The sequence below is a fragment of the Equus quagga genome, chromosome 2 (genome assembly GCF_021613505.1).
Source record: "Equus quagga isolate Etosha38 chromosome 2, UCLA_HA_Equagga_1.0, whole genome shotgun sequence".
Classification (NCBI taxonomy): domain Eukaryota; kingdom Metazoa; phylum Chordata; class Mammalia; order Perissodactyla; family Equidae; genus Equus; species Equus quagga.
The window spans coordinates 60,747,398-60,769,196 of NC_060268.1; the positions used below are offsets into that span (position 1 = coordinate 60,747,398).

Consider the following 21,799-nt stretch of genomic DNA (forward strand, 5'->3'; position numbering starts at 1 on the left):
CCTGTGGACTCTGGGCAGTTAATGCCCCCTGAGGGATCTTCCTGTAATTCTTAGGTTTGTCGTTTATGTAATGAACGGGCACAGACTTGATGATCTTTATAGTGTCTTCCTAGTTATGATCAGAATCACAACTCACATTCATCCAGTCCTAGTACGTGCCAAACATGGGGCTAAATACTCCAGACACAGTATCTCTGAGATTCACAACATCCTGGTGAGGTAGGTTTTATTGTGCCCATTTTACAGATGAGGAAAAGAAAGTTCAGAGAATTGAAGCTATTTGCCCAAAGTCTCACAAGACATGGCAGAGGCAGGATCTGAGCCCAAGTCCGTCTGCCAAAGCCCAGGCTCTTTCTTCCTGCTCTAACTAGGCACAGCCCGTGTGAGCCTGTCCTTTCATCTCCTCCGTGCGTTTCCCACCAGGAGGCGTGGTCGAAGCGTACCCACCTGCAGAAAGCATCACCAACCTGACGGTGGACATGCTGATAGAGCCCAACGGAGAGATCCAGCTGCTGTCAACGGGGGACCAGTTTCATGCCGATGGCCCCTTCATCTCCTCTGGAACCACCGTGCCTCAGGCCTCGGTGGATCCCCAAGTCCTCAGTTCTTTGTGCCTCCAAATTGGAAATGCTTGCAAAATGAGAAATGTGGTTGGCTACCTTTCTATAGACCTGGTGACTTTTATTCACCCCAAGACCATGGAACAGCAGGTAAGTTGACTCGATGCCACGTGAAATACTAAAATGTGTAAAGACTCCGCGCCGTCCACACCTGTGCCGCAGGGAATATGAGAGGGCTTCTCAGATTCCCTGCTCCTTTGGTGAGCTGACTTGTAAATCCCGCCTGTGCTCAGTCCATGCCAATCGAGTGAGACCAGGTTTTATGTCTGGAGAAACTGGACCAGGATCTTCTCGATGGGGCACGGTTGGAGTTTAAGTAACTGCAACTCATCCTGCAGAGCTCTATCATCTGGGCCTCAATTCTGCCCACTGGTGCTCTGCCTGCGTCTCATCGTGAGACTAGTTTATGCCATGCGGGGCCCGAACCTGTCTAGAGTCTGTTCTTAGGTAGAAAGTCAATCCCTAGAAAGGAGTTAAGCATCCTTGTTTCTGTTCCTTTTCTGATCAGCAGTTCACCAGCAACTTGGGCTGTCAATTTTTTTTAAACTTATTGGGAAATATTCCATAAATATAAAAAGGTCTGAATAATAATATAAAAACATCATGTGCCCACACCCAGCTTAAGAAATAAAGTGGTGCCAGTACCACCTCCAGTCCTGTGGACTCCTTGCCGATGCTCTGAGCAATGTCCTTCCTCCTCCGGGGGGTGACCACTGGCTTACATTTGGGACTTTGGCTCCCTTCCATATCTTTACACTTTTCCTACACATGGGTGTACTCATAAATAATATACAGTTTCATTTTGCATGTTTTTAACTTTCTATAGATCATGACATCCTGTGCATTATTACTCTACAACATGCTTTCATTTATTTAATATTTCATCTGTGAGATTCTTCGTGGGTACATAGGTGGCTCTGATGTATAACATTCTCAAGAAATAATTTTTAACCGTTTTTGCTTTGCCTCCCTCCCCCCAACCAATTATAATGTTTGAATTCACTACTACTTCACAAGTCGTTTTCTAAAATGCCCGTCGCTCCTCCGTGAGCGGTGGGTGACCAGACCTCTGTCTAAAGGCAGCGACCTCCCGCTCTCCCTCTCCTGACAGCCTCTGGCCACCCAACGTTGTAAAATACTGTAGTTGTTTTATATTCATTATTTTCAGTTTTACCATTCTCCATTTCAGCCGGATGATGGTTTCCAGGTGAGAGTTTATGTGTTGGGCAGTTTTCAGCTTGTTTAATAATCGTTTTCCTCTTGCCTTCCTGGGCCTTCCATGGGTTTCAGTTCCTTTCTCAGGCCCAGGCGCTGAGAGAAGAAAGGACGAACTGAAGTGCCTTCAGGAATCCACCTGGTGGGGAGGGAGCACAGAGGCGATGCCCTCCGGTGAGAGAGCCTGGGGTAGGGAAGCAGGGCAGGCTGCCCTCCCCACACCCTTCCTTGAGAAGGAGGGACTACATCTGCAGTCCCTGGGGTGGCAGGGAGGATGGCACTGTGGGGACAGTTGACTTGTACTGGAGCTTGGTATAGGCAGAATGGCAGGCAGCAGTGAAGGGATCTTCTCCAGCCCCAGAGGTGGTCCCATCCCTGGGCTTACCGCCTTTCCAGGCTTCTGGGATAAAGGTCCCATCCTTCACTTGGCTGCTCCCAGGTGCCTTGCCAGCCTCTTCTCACCCTAACTCCCCCTCTTTTCCTGTCTTCTCCCACCACACCAGCCTCTCTAATTCTCCCTTATTCATCCTACTACCTCCTGCCACAGGGCATTTACACATGCTGCCCCTCAGCCTGAAATGCTCTTATCTCTTCTTTTTTACCTAGTTAACCCCCTTCCCATCCCTCATATTTCAGCTCAAGCCACCCTTTCTTACGGAAGCTTTCCCTGCCCTCCCTGGCAAGGTCACATTCACATCTTCCTCTCCTTCATACCACCTACCTTAGTTACAATTTTAAGCTTATATACATGGTTATCTGATTAAAGCTGTCTCCCCACAGACTGTAAGCTCCCTGAGGAGATGTACTATGTCTCTTTTTACTCCTCACTCAAGTCTCAGCGGTATTCCACCCTGGAACAAAGTAGGTTTCAGTAAATATTTGTTGAAAGAATGAATGAATGAACCATAGAGGTATTCTAGCAGATGGTGGATGGTGGTGCCAAGGCTTTTAGAGAAGAAGCTTAGACATTAGTTGGATGGATGGGATAAATAAATACTACCCCAAGATTCTCTGATTTTATCATACTGTGACTTCTCCTTACCCCACCCTGCTAACACTTGAGTGTATGGCCATTTGTGCCACAGTCTTCAGTAGAACATTGAGGCAGTTCTCAGTGAGCACACCAAAGGGTATTTCCACACTGGCAAGGGAAGTATGCTAGCTCTCTGTAGAGAACAGATTTGCAAAATCACTGGCATATTCTCTAGCCATTTTGCAAATCATGTCACTTTGGAAAGCACCTGAATTTCTTTTCTAATTGGCTTGCTTTGTGGTGTCAATGAAGAGATTGGCATATTACCAACCCCTCATTTCTGCCAGTCTAACGGGGGGGATAATGTTATGTTGTTTTCCTCAGTATTTCCTTGATTGTTAGTGATAATGAACATTTTTTCATATGTTTTTTGGCCATTTATAAAACTTGTCTTAATTGCCTTAGCATATCTTTTGCCCCTTTTAAATTGGACTGTAACACAAATGTTGATTTGTAGACACTCTTCGTATATAAGGAACTCTTATCCTTTGACTGTTACACGTGTTGCAAATATCTTCTCCCAGATTGTCATTTGTGTCTTTTCTCTCTTTTTTCCAGTCATGTCTCTCCACCACAAAATCACTATTTTTTCCTTTGTAACTGATTAGTAATATTTTGTGTGAAGTTGTTCCAAGAGTACACCAATATCTTACTCCTCACCAAATTTCCACCCACAATACTTAGCATCCATTGCCAACTTTCTCCTGAGTCAACCACCACTGTGATAGTAATATTCTGTCTCCATCATTCTTTCTACATTTGTCAGTAGGCAATCCACTGCAGGAAAGACTTTTTCCTTCTCCCACTTTCCTTTGTATACGTATGCATGTGTATATTTCTACCAGTTTGAACGCATGCGTTTCTATTCTCTTCAGTCAGTTGTATTTTGATACTTTCATCATTTTGATGCTCAAAGTGTCCTAGATTTGGCTAATGGGAGACCTTTCAGGGTGGCTTTTGTGTACTTTTGATATGTCCCCATCATTCTTTGAGCATTGTCTTGCTTTCCAGCACAATGAGATGTTCCAGAGTCATCTTACATTTTCCCTGCCCCAGACCAGGATCAACTTAAGAGCCTTGGGTCCTTTTAGTAGAGGATGGTGTTAAGATCTGAGCCCTTACTGTTCTCATTACTACCAGAGGGTCATGGCTTCTGGTCTCTCTCAGTGGACAGAGCTAGGAAATACATGTGTTATATGTTTACAATACACACACACACATATATACATATATATATACATGCATGCATCTATAACTGTTTCTATATCTATCAGAACCATGCATTCCTGCCAATATGTCTAATTCCAATCAAACACTTCAAGATTCTTGCTAGACTTCCCCTTTTCCACACTTAGAAATAAATACCTTCTCCAACAGAGAGAAACCTGAGTCTTCATCCTCAATATATTTACTTATTTACTCAATCAATTTATTTATTTGTTCAGTGTAACCAGTCTCCCAACGAATCCTGCCATCTTCCTCGCCTGCCACATCTGTGCCGCACCCCCGCCCACCTGTGCTTGGATGCCAGATGCTGTCATTTGTGTTTCAACTTTATTTGTAATGTTCTTCATCATACTAAAGTTTCAAATAGTCAAATCTAGCTTTTTTCCTAAGCTACTGTATTACCATGAGCTTGTCACTTTCTTTCTGTCGTCTCCAGTTTTCTCAGCTATGAAATGAGTAGGTTAGCTTATCTGACTTCTGAGGAACCTTTCAGTTCAAAAATTATTTATTTCAGTAACGTTTTCATAGTACTTATTTTTATATTCAAAGCTTAATAATAATAATAGTAAGAGTCCCCTTGTTAGAAATTATCACAAGGAAATAACCACCAAGATTTATGTACATGTATATTAATCCCAACATTATTAAGGATAGTAAAAAATTTCAAATAGCTGAAATTCCAATAACAGAGAATTGTTAAGCAAATTATGATAGAGCGATGGAATTGAATACCATGAGAACAGTCAAACTCGTGTTTTTGAAGAATATTTAACAGGAAATTGTTCTTAGAATAATGGAAGGGTAAAACGCATATTACAAAGCGATATATGCAACAAGATAACAATTTTATAAAAAGAAAAAAAAATGTGCGTGCAGAACAAAGAGAACCTAAAGAGATACACTAAGATGTAATAAGTCATGATTTTCCAATGGAAGATTGAGGGTGTGGTAGGCGGAGTAATGGCCCCGGCAAAGATGGCTGTGTCCTCACCCCTGAAGCCTGTGCATGAGACCGTACGTGGTCACACGTATACAGGATTCTTTTAAGGCTCTTGGGATGGGAAGATCATCCTGGATTATCCAGGCTGCCAATGTAGTCACAAGGGTCCTGCTGGCTTTGAAAATGGAGCAAGTGACTGTGAGCCAGTGAGCGCGCAGCCTCTCGGAGCTGGAGGAGGAGGGAAGCAGCCTCTGCTCTAGAGCCTCTAGGAGGAACGCGGCCCTGCTGACACTTGATGTCAGCCCACTGAGACTTCTGACTTCTCGCTCTTTGAGCCACTAAGCTTCTGGCAATTTGTCACAGCAATAGGAAACTAACACAGAGAGTGAGTTCTGTTTTGTTCTTTGTGCTTTCTGCATTTGCGTTTTTAAAAGCAAACATGCATTATATTTGTAATCAAAAAAGTGTGAATAATGGTAGTCATAAATTTGCATAGTATGTTATAGTTTGCAAAGCACCTGCACGTACATGATCTCACTCACATGCAAACACGTCTTGCAGTAGACACGGCAGGCAGGAAACCGAAGTGGCTGCATCCATCCCCAGTTCTTGCCCTCTGGCCCCAGTTGGGCTCCATAACTTACCATGCTAGTGTGGTAAGAGCAAAGGGGAACGAGAACCAAAGAAAAGGAAATAAAATGACAGTGGCACACCAACGACACAGTTGTGAATCAACTCCAGATAAGAGTGTGGAAAATCCTGTCCAGCCTTCAGGAGATGAGAGTGAGGTTCTAGGGTAGCAGAATGGAGGAACAGTTTTGGAAATGTGGGGTTTAAATATTGGGAACATCAGGCAGAACGCAGGATCATTTGGGAATAAAAGGAAACGGGCCAATCTCTGGGAATTGGAGCCGAGAGGAGCACAGTACAAAACCTCTCCTGCCAGCGGACTTACGTCCAAGATTTCAGTACCCTAGGAATGGGGAAATTCCAGGCTTCCCAAGACTCCGTGCAGAATACATGGAGCTACAAGGTAGCTGTGTAGGAGATTTGGCCTTCCCACGTGAGGATGAAGGGAGGGCTCTGCCCCAGGTTACTGTGGAGGAGTCAAACTCTTAAACAAAGGGCAGCACAAGCTATTTCCATACCTGGATGGGTCCCGGAGCCACAGCCCTTGATAGGCAGTATCTAGCCGGTTCCAATAGGAGCATGAAGCACCTACCAAAGGCCTTAGATTGAGGAGAGACCGACATGTTATTGAACAAATACCTTCTGAGGGCTGACTCTGGCCCTGTGCTAGATGCTGAAGGAACAGAGATAATAAACAAGACATATTCCCTGTCATGAGGAAGCTCATTTCACATCCTTCATCCAGTCTTATTTGATAAACACGCACACAATTGTTTTGTACTCTTACTGGTTCTTAGGCATAAATATTGCCTCTGTGAGATTTCTAAATCATCTAGAAAGCACTGGACCTTGACTTTTTTTTTTTTTTTTGGCTCCTTGTGACATCTAAAACAGTGATAGTCACATGACAACCAGTTGATTGATGGACTTTTGGAACTTCTAGAAGATCCACATCTGTTGGGCTTACTTATTTACCTCTGGGAAATTCTAAAAGAAAGAACAAGTGTTTATTGAGCATCTATTATGTACAAGCCATTATGGTAGGTGCTAGGGAAGCTGCAAAAATGCAAAAGATGTGGAAGTGCCTGCCCTGAGGGAGTTCACAATCTATTTGGGGAGACAGACTTGAAAAATGAATTACAAGAAAAAGCTTAAGTGACAACTACACAGAACAATAAAAAGAGACATCAAAAAGGTAATGTCAGTTTAACTGCCGTCTGTTTGGAGCCATCAAGAAAGGTTTTTACAGAGTAGGTGGGATTTGAGCTGAATGATAATTAGGATTTGAAGGAGGGTAAGAAAGAGTGTACGTATTCCAAGTGGGAGAGATGCTGTGAAGGACGGTGGCAAAAAACACAAAACACATGTGGGTAAAAATGATGATCTAAGTCTTACAAACATCATGTCTGACTTGCCTCATATACATATGCATTTATATATCATTCTCCAGTTCTTTTTCTTTAAAGTCACTAAACAATAGAGTGGTAAAGATGTTTTCTGTAGAAATTCCCAGATTAAAAACTTCTTTGTTTTTAGATAGTTGTGAACTTTTGAAATAACTATCTCTGTTATGAGCATTGACAGTTATTACTTAAAAAAAAAAAAAGGAAAGGAAATGCAATCTTTAAGAAAAGAATTTAGATGAAAAACAGCTGCAGGTGACCAGTGATGGCCCTTCCTGGAGAAGTAAGGTAGCTACGCATGGAAATGAGACTTGTTAGAAAGCACAAATTGTGAAGAAAGACAAAAACGGAGACCCTGATGTATAACAGAGAACATGCCATACCTTCTGAAAACTATTTCTAAGAGCTCCTAAATACAAATATATCAGCCTGGAATAGAGAAAAAAAAAAGATATCAGTGAAAATATTTTCATCGTGATGGGTAACGGGTTCCAGCCCCAGTCTTTCCACTAACCAGTTGTAACACTTTAGACAACTCGCTGGACCTCTCTGAGCCTCGTTTTTTCATTGACAAATGGCAAATTCCTGCGCTCCTTCCCAGAGGATGTTCTGAGAGGCTGAGCAGATATAAGGTGCTGTTCTTATTAAATCAAACGGCATAATCACATGTAAAGCTGTCACTCGAGCCCTCAGCAGGTCCTCAAACTGTGAGTGGAATCTGAATTGAATTAGCATTCTTTTTAAAAGTCAGTGAGCATTATCATCATCTCAAAGTGATATATAAGCATCAAAAATGAATATACTTATTTCAGAGAGTGGAAAAACCAAGGTCTACAGAAACATCATAATTCCTTCTTATTCATTGCTATATAGCCAGCACCTAGCACCATGTCTAGCATATAATAGATTCACAATAAATATTTATTAAATGAATGAATGAATACCTCTCTCTGAGTCCCCCTCTAGTGCTCTCATTTGCAAGATCTCCCTATCTCTGTTTTTAAGATATACAAAGTATTCACCAAGGGAGCTCAATGAGATTTACTTTTTCTCTTTAGGGAAGGTATTTTATTTATATAGAAGAAGGTTAACAGTGTATATCTAAATTAAAATTTAATAGACCTTTGGTATGAACAGAAGTGCCAATTATTCAGTGTTTTTAAATGCTATAACAGGCACATTGTGAATCCCAGGTTAATACCTAGTGAAGGGAAAATAGATCCCAAAGGGTTTTGAAGCATTAAAGACCTGTCCCTGTAAAAGGTCTGTGTGTTTGTGTCAATGAAACAGACCTGTAATATACAAGTAATAATAATGATGGTGATGATGATGACTTCTGCAATAAACACAAAGGCAACGATGACAAATTTTACAGCAAAAATTACAATTCTGTTTCTTAACACTAATAATGCAGGTAAACTACTGGCCAACTTTGCTGTATGTATTATTACCACATGTGACTGTCCTTACATGTTGGGGTAACCCCTTACATTGTAAACCTTAACCTTCAGAAAGATTGGACTCAAGCTTAACATGAGCTCCTGAGTAGAACTTTGGTTGGTCTACATGTAACAGACCCAATTCTTCCATTTACATCCAGTCGTCCCACCCGAGACGTCTTCAGATGCCCACGCTCATCATGCAGATCCTTGCTTCCTTTCGAATGAAACCCAGACACATCTCTGCAGACTTTGAGGTCTCTAACTAACTTTAATCACCAGAAACATTGCCAGGGCAGGGCAAGTCTGGGCACTCACACTGCCTCCTGGACTTTTCAGGAGGGGCCATGGTTCCACAGGACCCAGGAGGGCAGTAGGCAGGGGAAAGGAACAGCCTCCTTGTTCATGCTTGGTTAGACCAAAAGATCCTCCCCGTACATGTTTACAGCTTGTCCCCTGGTATCACAACAACAAAGCTGAGTGGCCCTTTCCTACTTCCAGCTGTCCCCTGGGTCAAGACCTTTTGCGTGATAAATTTTCCTTTGCAAAGTTGTCGTTAACATTCATTTTAACTTAACTTTACCTGTACCATAATGTTGGGGTGACAAAGTACAGAGTAATTTGCTCTAGGCCTTACCTCTAGCTTAAAATAGCCCTGAATCACTCCCCTCCCACAATATGGCACTAATTGCTTTTCTCATTGATCACGTCCCAAGTACTCTCCAGGACAAGCAAGCTGACTGGCTTGTTGGTTCCCATGTTGCATAACCGCATCCTCATCCCACCTCCCACATGCCACCTTCACTCCTACAATTTGCCTTTCCTTTCTTTTCTGTACTTCCTTTCTTTCAAACATGTTTCAAAGTCCAGCTCCCCATGGAAACTCACCTTAATTAATCCCACTTCAACTGCCACTTCATCCTCTAGCCTCCCAGAGCTGAGGTATCATATTGATGGCCAGAGTAATTATCAACAATAATATTAACTATTTATTGAATTTTTGTCAAGTACCAGGCCCTCCATTATGTATTTTACATGTAGTATTCCTAATCCTCACACCCTGAGAAGTGGGTATTATTATCCCTAACTTACAAATGAGGAAACTGAGGCCAGGGTGATGCATTCAAGGTCACACAGCTACTAAGTGGCAAATTCAGGGCTTAAACCATGACTTCACTGGCTGCCAAGCCCCAGCGCTTTCTCACCCAGCAGATGCTCGCTGTTATACTGCACTGAATTGATGCTGACTTCCTTTGTAAGTCTCTCTCCCCTCCTCAACCACCATCACCAAAGAAAATGTATATTTCTCTTGTATATCCTCAATATGCTTGTTGAATTGAGTTGAACAGCTTAAAGCCAGAAAATACATCTCCTATTTTTTTTAATATATTCCATCCTTGTGCTCAGCACATAAGGTAATCATTAAATGTTAATGACTAAGCAAAATGGAATAAAATCAGTGTTGTGGTAGCCATTTTTAAGCTTTAAGAGTTTAAATGAGCAAGCCCATGCACAGCAACCACAGCTGGGAGCGCCATATTGCCATTAAGCCAGAAGGTGGATTCATGGGATGGGAACATTGAAAACAGACACCACAAGAATGGTTGTCAGTTTTCTAAACCACTTTCTACAAGTAGCTACTGCTTCCTCCTCATAAAAATTTCACATTGATTAGCCTGCTAGGTGAAAAATCCCAGGCAAAAACCTTAGTGTCAGAGGAGTTTAGAATAACCACTAAGTACTGGGCCAACGTTGGAGGTGATATGGGCAATAGAGAGAGTCATTCCCATGTAGCTGGTCAAAAACGTAACAGAACAGCCATCCAGATTTCTATTAGGGGCTTTATCTTTCAGGGTAAATGCCTTTGTTCTTATCATTAGATTAATGAAATGCAATCTCACATTCCAACATATATGGATAGCCAAATGTGTATTTGGTGAGGAATAGTGTCTTATGCTACCAATTTCCGCTTCCTTTTGCTTTCTTTGCTCATAGCACGAAATTTCAGACTTTTCGCCAAAACCTTACTATGTAGCTTTTTAACTTAATTAAATATATAGGCAATTACTGACACCATCTGTCTTCATAGAAAAAGAACAAGGAGTGACACAAAAGACTGGGACTCTGAAGGGAATATTTAGCAAACAAAACCTTTAGCTCCACAGTAATATTTCTTTTTACAATCCCTTACGTTACTTTAAATGATTTTTTTTTAGAAATAATGAATTTAGGCTATACTTAAAATGTGGTGGCTTTGGCATGATTTTTTAAAGAGGAAATATCAAGTAATTCATTGCTTTTTCAGTAAAACAAAAACTTAAACACGCCGTTGAACATCTGTTACTAGTACAGTCTAACACAGCACTTAAAATCCTTTCAAATCCCTGAAAACCTTTATAAAGTCACATGAATCTTTTGCATAAAGAGAACTGTTTTAACAACATGTATATTCCTTTAAACATATATTTTGCTTTCTTAAACATCAGATCCATTGTGTTGCCCTGCTATTCCAAGACCTTGCAAATAAATAAATGGAATGGGTTCACTTCTTGGGAAAGTTGGTCTTCCCGGATCGTGCCACATTCCTAGCCCTCACTAGAGTACTTAGTTCTTTATGTGTGTTCTTTTTGGATTTCTCCACAAATGTCTCAATATTTCTTTGTCTTTATACAGCCCTTTTATTATAAGCTCTCAAAGTGCTTTACGGACAAACAATGGGGAAGGTGAGGCAGAAAGATCTTAAGTGACTTGTCCAAAGCCCCACAGGAAACCACAGGCCTTGCTCTGGCTTCGGAACCAGCTAGCAAGTGGTGCAGCTTCTGGATGTGGCTGCAGCATCACGGCGCTCTCTCGAGTCCTGCCAAGCACGTGTTCCCCTTGCCAGGTGGAGAGGAATCTCCACGACTGAGCACAGGAGAGAAAACCTGGACTTCAGAGTTAGGCAAACCTGGATCTTAATCTGAGCCCTGTTGCTTAGCTGTGGAACCCAGGCACGTTTCTGGGTTCTTTGAGCTCCACTTCCACTTCTGTAAAATGGGAGTGTCAATATCTGCCTCACAAGGGTCTTGTGAGGATGACATGAGAAAATTCCAGAGAGCCTTGTACATAATCGACCCTTAACATGCATTGCTTTCCCTTCCTCTCTTCTGCCCCACGTCTCCCTGGAGTCTGTCCTCCACGTGGTCAAATAGGCAGCTTTTAAATGTTGCTGCTGTCAAAAAAGATGGCCTGTGGGCCTGATAGGGTGCTGATCTTTCAAACACCAGAGTCTGTAGACAACAAAGGCAAAGTCCTGGAATCTAGATATATCTCTCAGCCAAATCCAAAAGGTTCCATTATGACAAACGTGTTACCTGGCACTCAGCCCTCAACTGTCAGGATTAGTCAGGATTTATTGGATTAACTTGGTGGGGACGAGGAGGTGTCCCTTGGAGCGCATAGGGTTTGCGGGAGCCCCGACCACAGAAGGCAGGCAGAGATTCTGGGAGGCCCCTGGAACGAGCAACAGGAGGCAAGAGGGGAAGTGGACATGTCTAGGACAAAGCTGTGCTGTGTCAAGTGCCCCCTTGCCTGACCAGTCCTGCCTGTCTTCTGGATTTGACCATGCCCAGGCCTGCTCGCTCCCGGAGCTGATAGAAAGTGAAAGCCCGCCATGGGAAGTAGGAGCAAGTGCACTTACTGCCTTTTAGGAAAGCAACGCTGTGTCCTCAGAGCCAATTGAGTCTTTTTGACACATGCTAACATGTTATCCCTTCCAGCCCGGGACTGCTTGCTGAGCCCCAGGTGTTAACCTCGCTGGCCACTAGTTTGCGTTAGTGTCTGTAGCAGGTATTTTTCACCCACATATGAAAAAGCTTTTTAAGGTATAGACTTGAAGAATACTTAGAATAAATTCAGAGGGCACTTTGGGAGGTGGTTTATCACAGGCTGCCTCATTCAGTCGTTATTTACACACTCAACTAGATTCAAAAAAGTGGCCATACAAATCGTGTGGGTGTCCTTCCTAAAATGGGTTTCCCAGGGATTGGTGTGTGTGTGTGTGTGTGTGTGTGTGTGTGTGTGTGTGTAACAGCTTCACTGAAGTATCACATACCATAAAATTCACCCCTTTAAAGCATATACTTCATGAGTTTTAGTATATTCACAGAGTTATGCAATCATCACCATTGACTAATTTTAGATCATTTCCCTTACACTAAAAAGAAACTCTTTACCCATTAGAATTCATTCCCCATACCCTTTTTCCCTCAGCCACTGGAAAACATTTTCTGCCCCTGTGGCTTTCCCTATTCTGGACATTTCATATAAATGGGATCACATAATAGGTGGTCTTTTGTCACTGGCTTCTTTCACTTTTATCATACCCTTTTCAAGGTTCATCCATGTTGTCACATGTATCAGTGCTTCATTCCTTTTAACGGCTGAATAATATTCCATAGTATGGATAGCCCACATTTTGTTTATTCATCAGTTGATGGACACTTGGGTTACTTCCACTTTTTGACTGTTATGAATAATACTGCTGTGAACACTCATGTACAAGTTTTTGGGTGAACACGTCTCATTTCTCTTGGTTGTATACCTAGAAGTAGAAGTGATAGGTCATATGGCAACTCAAAGTTTAACTTTTTAAGGAACTGCCAAACTGTTTTTTAAAGTGGCTGCACCATTTTACAGCCTCACTAGCAATGTATGAGGGTTCCAATTTCTCCCTAGCTTTGCCAATACTTATTAATGTCTTTTTTATTTCAGCCATCCTTGCGGGTGTGAAGTGGTATCTCTCCTGCCTGTGTTTTAAAGGGAACACTTTTTTCCTTATGTTATTTAATTGAATCATCCAACAAAGATTTATTGCACCCACTAATATCAGGAGTGCTGTGCTAGGCATTGTGCAGGATGCAGAGATGAATAAGAAAAGTCCCTGCTCTCGGTCTCATTCTCGTCTCTGGGAATTTCCCAAGTGTAAACAAACATGCCTTGGACTTGAGATCAAGAGCTCTGAGCTCTGGTCTGAACTCTGCTCTTGACCAGATTTCCTGGCTGAACTAGACCAACTTCAAGGCCACAGCTCTGATAGCCCATGTTTCCCGCCTACATATTCTACAACTGAGGCTGTTCTTTATAAAAATTCTTGTTTACTGGAGCTGTGAAGGAAGCTGGGGGGGAAAGGCAGACTCTGCTAACTCATCGCACGGAGGGGGCCAGTGCCGCGCACTCGGCCTCATCGCACTTTGCATGTGAGTCTCCACGTCCGCAAGGACTGGGCACAGGAACCTCCCAACGGGAGCCACAGAGCAAGAGCTTTCTGCTTTGAAAATTCACACAAAAGCCTTTTGGAGATTATTTGTAGTAGCTTTAAAGGAACACTTCTCAACCAAGCAGATCGTTCCCCAGCCATGACGTGTATAGCGTGAAAACTAAAGGAGAATAACTATCGACAGCATGGGATTATTAGATTGAATTGCCATAGAAGAAGCATCTATAATTACTAGTCCTAGAAACCTGCAATAGGTTATAAATATTGGGTTTTCATGTTTTTTACAGTTTAGTGCTTAATGTCAAAATAAGTGGGCTTCCAAAAATGCATGATAAAAAAGAAGTGAGTGTGTCATTCTGTACCTTAAGAATACAAATAACGTCAGTTAGGCCATCAGTCTAGAAAGTAATAGATGATCATAAATGTATAGAGGTAGTGGGAGAAACTTGGAAAGGAAGCCAAGAAAGCAAAAGTATATTAAAAGATTTGTGGGGTTTTTTTGTAAAAGTGAAAAACAAATGCAACAGCTGCTGATGCAGGTTTAAATTTCAATATTTTTCATATTGTATCCCCAACTTAATTTTGAATGTAGTTTCTACATATCTTGAAAGAATTTCCAAAGTCACAGAGAAGCTTCTGGTACTAGAAAGAAATCGGGCTATTGATGCTGGTAATTCGGTGTCATGGAAAGAGCTGGACCAGGAGTCAGGAAACTTGGGCTTTGATCCCAGCTCTTCCCCTAATTGTGGGACCTGGGCAAGTGAGTTCACCTCTCAGGGTCCTCGTCCGTAAAATGAGGAGGTGGAATGAGGGAGGTCTGAAGTTGGCCAGAACAGGACTCTTTAAGACCTCCCTGGTCCCTGAGTATTTTTAGTTTTAGAGAATCTAAAGTATTAAAATTCACTGTCATGGAAATGTGATTTAGACATAACCGTGTAAGAGTTGTGTGGCATTTAACTGACATATCAAAATTTTTAATACTTTTTAAACATTTTTTATTGTTATTTTGAGGTTTGCTTTTCATATTTGGGAGCCAGTCACATTTTTTGTTCAGAAGCCAAACATTTTGAAGGCCTTTGAAAATTGTGGAGGCCCTAGGCATGGCCCCAGACTCCAAAGGCTCACATAAGGCAGAGTCCAGGGTGGGTGGTACAGAGAATGGATGCTCTAGTCGCTCAGAGACAGCCTCGTGCAGCTGTGATTTAAATCGTGCCCAGAAGGACAAATAGGATTAATAGAAACAGAGGGAATGACCTCCAAGATGAATGCTGAGAGTCTCAGTTGCTGATCAGGGCCCAGGTGACTGCCCCATACGGCGGCAACAGCCCTTCTCCTCTCCCGCGGACTGGGCTATCCCAGCAGCCGCCACTAGGTGGCAACATGCCAAGAGGCAACAGTCCCCTCTGCCTGTCTATTGATTTTTTTTATGTAATACAAACCATTCTTACCAAATATCATAATCACATTAATATTTTGCTAACTGAAAACTCTTACAGTCCAGTCTATCACCTTCTTTAAAATTAAGTATCGAGTGTGTTGTTTACCACAATGAAGAGCTCTGTACTGTCTGGTGATAATCAAAATGGGAAGAATTATCGCTTCTTAGCTGCCTATGGAAGTATGTTCTCTGTGTGATAGCTGGAATTCTGGAGCCCGTTTTGAAACAGCACCTGAGAAGAGGTGAATGTGCACCCCGTCTTTGAGAAGATGGCAAAATGCCGAAGTCAAGAGCCAAGCATACGAGTCCCCCCGCCCCCCCCCCCCGCCCCCGCGACCCCCCCCCCAGACTCTGCTCCTGGCAGTCACACAGGGAAGAAGCAGCTGGGGTCCTAGGCGGAGACCATCACAGATAGGTCTGTGCTTATAGACAAGGAACCTGAGGCTCAGAGAGGAGAAGGAAGTTAGGATCACAGAGACAGTAAAGGGCAAGGCTGACGCGCCCGGCGAGGTCCTGTGACTCTGATCCAGTGCTCTTTCTATTTCAGCGAAGCCACTGACCTCCCTCAAGGCACAAGGTCTTCAGTCCCCATTACCCCCAAGCTGCTGTCACTTCTTTTTCTCTGCCAATCTGCCCCTGTCCTTCTCAACCTTATTTCGTCTTGGCCTAGACATAGTGAGAAGCATGTCCCTTAGCGAAGGCCTCAGGTCCTACAGACCTCACTTCTCCCCAGCCAAGGAGAGCCTTGAGCCCAAGGCTCAAAAGTGACAGCAGAGGAAAAGAGGCCTCCCTACCAGGGACTGATTCTGCTTCATCCCTCCAACCCAGTCAAGCACACCCTCCCGATTTCACAGCTGAGAGAGGAGACAAGATGCCTGAGATCTTAGGCCACCCTCTAGAACTTCATTCCACAAAGGCATTTCCAACTTGACAGGCCCAAACCTGAAATCTTGATTGTACCCTTTAAACTATTCATCCTGCAGTCTGCCCCTGTCAATAAATGGTAGTACCATCCTTCCATTTTTTCAGGGCAAAAGTCTTGGAGACATCCTGACTCCTCTCTTTCTCTCACACCCTGCATCCAACCCATCAGTAAGTCCTTTAGGTTCTAGTTTTGAAATATGTCTATAAAATGGCTACTTCTCTTACTCTGTACTGTTAGCATGCTGGCCCGACCACCGTTCTCTCTCACCTGGATTACTGCAATAGCCGTGAACTGGCCTCCCTTTTCCATCCTTGCCCCCTCACGGGCTCTTCCACCCACCACAACCAGAGTGTCCCTTTAGAAATATAAGTTAGATCATGGCAGTCCTCTGCTCAACGCTTTCCAATGGATGCCCCGCCTCCACAGTTGCAAGTGGGAAAAAAGCCCTCGAGTCTGTATTCAGCCAAACCAATAAGGACAGAGGGAACCTTGGCCTACCTATGGCTGCATTGCTCAGCAAGCAGAGTTGCTGGGCGGGTGGCCTGGCCTCTACAGCTTAGCCACAGCTGTGGGGACCCAGGACTGAGGGTTTGGTCTCGCTCTAGGAAGAATCAAGTGGTCCCGTGTTGGTTTCCTATCCGACCGGGACAGTCAATAAAGATACGAACACCGGCAGGGAGGTGGTGCACACTTCCCTCAGCCAAGATGGGAGCGGAGGACGGCGGGCTGTGTGTCACACTCCGCACTCTGATGCCGTCCCTGTGGGGAGTGAATTCTCAGTGCTGCATCTCTCAGTTGCCTTGGTTGGAGGATGTGCCTTTTAGAAACTTCTCCCTGAGTGAGGAATCTGCACAATCCCCAGTTAGCTCCATAGACACATCTGGAAGCCACCGAGGGAAGGTCCACCAGGACCATTATCTCCAGTGCTTAGTCAAGGAAAGTGTGGCCCAGAGAGGTGACTTGCTGAGCATCACGGATATTTGTCTCAGACCCTGGTACCCAGATCTGGGCCTTTAGCAGGTCAGGCATCCTTCTGGAGCCTTGGGTTCTTCTCCTTACCAGAAAGAAAAAAAGATGATGATGATGAAGAAGAAAAGAAAACCCAGAGATGGGTCTGTAAAACATCTATGAAATTCTATGCATCTTCAACGAATGTTTTTTGCTCTATAAACTCATCTCTCAGTCCCATACCTACCCTGATGCCCATAAGAGTAGGTTGGCAAGACCGAACTCTTTGCTACAGAACTTTATTTGCACTTGGAGGCAGCCACAGAATGCAGAGCTCCAGCACATCTGCCCACATCTGCATGCTTTGTCACCAATCCATCCTGCCTGTCACAGGAACCAGGCCAACGCAGCAGGGGTGAGCAGGCGCCTCCATCTGCCTAGAACACCTAAGGCAAAAAGGGCTCAGTCCTGGCCTCCCTCCCACACCTCCCCATATAGAAGCATATCTACCTTTTCATCCCAAAGCTTGCAGCCCAAACAGGACCCAGAGCCTGGGAACAGAACAATTCTGGGCAAGCTCGCCTCTGCCTGACCCTGTCTTCTGGTTCTCAGATACTTTAAAGGTCGGTGAGGTGGCTGCAGTTTCTCGGCTTCCCTTCTGCCTGGGTTGCGCCCACTCTGCCCCAGGACTCCGACACAGCTGCAGTGCGCAGGGCTTCCCGCGCAATGCGAGTCAGGACGGTGGAGAGCTGGGGCCTCTGCAGCAAGTCCCCCGCCCCACCCCTACTGGCCCCGCCCCTGCTGAAGTTGCAACAGACCGTTTTGCAACTAATCCGATAGAAATAGAATGTAAGCCACATGCATAATTTTTAACTTTCTAGTAGCCTCATTTTAAAATGTAACCAAAAAAGGATGCACACAACTTTAATAATGTGTTTTATTTAACCCAACATAATCAAACTATTATCATTCAGCATGTAATCAGTATAAAATATTATTAATGAAATATTTCATGTTCTTTTTGACCCCCAAAGTCTCCAAAATCTGGTGTTACTAGACATCTCAATTTGAAACAGCCACATTTCAAGTGCTCAAGAGCCACAAGTGGCTAGTGGCTACCATATTAGATAGTGCCAATCTAGAATATACATGAAAGTCTGTGTACAATTGCACTTACCATAATTCTGCTAGTAGTAGCAACCAACTGTTAACATTTGGTTATATTCTCATCTAGTCTTTTCCATGTATAGTATTAGTTTTGCAAAGCTGAAGTCATAAGGCCTACAGGACTTTATATCCTGTTCTTGCTGTTTTGAGTATCTTCCTACCTCATCAAAAGTTATTCACAATCATTATCTTTAGTGACAATATCACAGACTATTCCATCCCTTGCATGTGTCCTCTTTTTAACCAAGGTCCAAATGTTGGAAAGCTGCAATTTTTCATTATTACAAGTAATGCTGAGATGAATATTTTGGTCTTGCTTGTGCTTCTTAAGGCCTTGATGTAAATCTCTTTAGTATTCTAGCCATTTTTGATAAAATAATTTTCAAATATCATCAATCGGTCAAAGAACTATCCACAAGTGATTTATGACTAGGAGCTGGGACACCTTGGTTCCTCATCCCACCCCTTTGATACCTGGCTCTGTAACATAGGGCAGACCACTTCCCTCTCCACCAGAGTTGCTCCACTTCTAAAGCAAACTGATTGTATTAGGCGATTTTTAAGAGTCTTTCGAGCACTAACCTTCAGTGATGTTTTCCCTCGCCCTCACATCTAATCAATTAACCTGTCAAGCTAGTCGTTACAAGTCCTGCAAGTCATGTCAAAGCCACCTCCTAGACATTTAAAAATCCATCCACTTCTCTCCATGCCCACTCAGAGTGCCTCTGTACAAGCTTCATCGTCGCTCATCTAAATGGTGATGGGGGTAGCCAGCACAGAGAAAGATTAGGTTCTCAAGTTAGCATCCAAGTCCAAAAGCAAGAATAGGATTAAACGAGACCCTGTGTGAAGGCATGGGGCTGGCACAGGGGGGATGCTCAAGGAATATTTGCTGCATTTGAATCTGAAACCAGCTTCAAGAGACCCACCTAGACCCTGTTCCGGAAAGGCTGCAGAGGAGGGAAGCATCGGAGGTGCCCTGCTGCGAGCCGAGCCCTGCCCCAGACACGGGGCTGCGGGAAGACAAAGACAGCAGCCTCCCCTAAAGGGCTGCCGGTCCAGAGGGGGGACAGGAACCCCTGTACACAAAGCAAGCATGCTGCAGGCGGTGTCTTCAATGGAGAAACCAGATGGAGAACAGAACAATTATCTGAGCCATTCAGGCAAGCCTGCTGCTGAGGAAAAGGCTGAAAGAAATTTGTTCTACTATTTCTTTTGTGAACCGAGGGGGTAGGGCAGCCTGGGGAAGCAAAGTTCTTCTGCTCTGGAAAGACCAGAGTTCTGGCCTGTGCTCTATGATCTTAGGCAAACCAGGAAGCCACTTTTCCATCTCAGTACCTTCGTCGGTCAAATGGAGATAGAGTAATACCAGCATTGCCCAAAGCTAACCACCTACAGGATTGGGGTGTTGTGAGGTTGAAGACAACGATTATGAATGGGGAAAACAGGTATGATGTGGGGCAATCTAATAATAGCTGCATCGGCGACTGAAAATGTGTGTCCTAAGATCCCACTCCTCTAAAAGGAAATGCTTAGTAATCATAAATAACATTCGCATAGAACTTTATCATTTGTAAGGCAATTTCATGTGTATTTATTTTATTTTGTTTTCAAAATCTTTGGTAGGTATTATCATTTGCTCCTTTTACGCTTGAGGATCCTGAGATTGAAGGAGTTTAAATAACTCATTCAAGTTCACACTACTTGAGGGCCAGATTTAGGCTGTGCGCCTCCTCAGTTCTCTCTTTCCCCTACGCTGTGCTGCCTTCCCATTAAAATCCTGATCACCAAAACATTAATGTTATTAGCATAAATATTAAAAATGGGTGTTAGATACATTTCCCTTTGATCGAGAACATTAAAACATCAAAATAGAGGCTCTTGGAAAAAAAACCAAGCCTGACGCGCAAGAATAGCAAAGTTCACTTTCTCGTGTTAAGGAAAAGTAGCTCTCTCCATCTGATTTGCATTTCATGCCATACAGCAGGAAATATTTAAGTTGACAAATAGGATGTTTACAACTGCAACAGATACTTGGCAGTTAGTTTTTAACAATTGTTGCAAATGTGATTTATTTGCTATTATAAAAGGGCATTACTGTGCGAATATGACTCCTGAAATTAGCTTCAGTTTAGCAAGGGGCCCTGACAGTTTGACCTCTTAATATCCTTATAATGATGCCATTTACAGTCAATGCTTACTCAAGTCACTCACTGCTAGATTTGTTTGAGAGGAGTCCACTCTAGGGCAGATATATTATGTATTTTAACATACCGAGTTGGTGTATGGGGCAGATGTAGGCCTTCTAAGACGAAAAAAATGTTTAATCAAGTCTTCACAAAAATGTGTTAGTTTCCAACTTCCTACAGTGAAAATGCATTACTGCTAATTACAGCATACTCCAGAAATACAATACTTCATGTTTTCTCCACAAGACGTTTCCACGGCGTGGATTATATTAAACAAGAAAGTGTTTTGATTCTCTGCAACTTGAGCTTTTAATTTGACTGGGAACTGGTACAGGGTAAGGAATGGCCGGGCCAGGAGCAGTGCCATCTCCTCCATCAGGGAATGGGAAGAGGGTGGACTTGGAGCCAGGCAGCACTAGATTCAAATCCCAACATGACCACTTCCTGGCTCTATGGACTTGGGTACCTCTCTGAACCTCTGTTTCTTCATCTACGATGTTTATTTTTAGGTTATTGTAAAGATCTGAGGTGTTTGTGAAGCAAGTACTTGATACGTGGGAGCCAATCACGTTTGTGTTGCTTGTCAAAGCTCAAATGTCACCTTGTTCGTGATGCAGCCCTGACTTCACTAGACAAACTCAGTCTGTCCTTTCTTTCTGCTTCAGCAGTACTTTGTTCCGTCCCTTTATTATATCATGTATTACATTGTGTTGTAATTAATTGAATACGTATGTATTTGTCTTCCCCTTCTTGATGGCAGGACCTGAGCCTATTTATCTTAGACACTTGCGTGACTAGCATAATAATACACCTTGAGCATTGAACCAAGGAGGATTCTGGGGTGCTGCTGGATTCAGTGTAGGGATGGGGGTGACGTGCGCAATTAAGGATGGTCTGCCGCAGGAGAGGGGAGAGGTGGCACATGACCCACTTTTGCCATCGCCAGTTTAGCACACAGTAGATCCTCAGGAAACATGTGTCAAAGGAATTGATGGACATTACTCAGTTACCTATTAGCTTTCTGTAGCTGATTGCTCACATATGTCTATTTTTCAAAGCATTTTAATTTTCATTGCACCATCATATTCCTCTAATAACGCTGTGATTCAGCCGGGGTGGGAGTTTTCACTGCTTCCCAGTTGAGGATACTGTGACATCGTGGGGGTAGTGAAGAGACTTTCCTGCACTCTCCTAGCAAAATGGTGGTACAGCTCAGACTTACAGGCCAACCACAGGTTTCCTTAAGAATCACTGAGAGGCCCAGGGAGGCCAGCTGGCACTGCTTTTTCTGAAATCAGGGCAAATTGCCCTTTTCTCATAATTACTCATTCTCCCCGTCTCTGTCTGCTCCCTTTAGTCTCCTGCCCT

At 43.4% G+C, this 21,799-nt stretch overlaps 1 protein-coding gene across 1 annotated transcript in view; it reads left to right on the forward strand.

The window, feature by feature from the left end:
• IQCH (IQ motif containing H) overlaps positions 1 to 21,799 on the forward strand; it is a 176,506-nt gene that overhangs the window by 132,664 nt on the left and 22,043 nt on the right. The window contains exon 16 of the mRNA XM_046653366.1: positions 424 to 710. Coding sequence (XP_046509322.1) covers positions 424 to 710 — 287 coding nt within the window. The remainder of the gene's footprint in view (positions 1 to 423; positions 711 to 21,799) is intronic.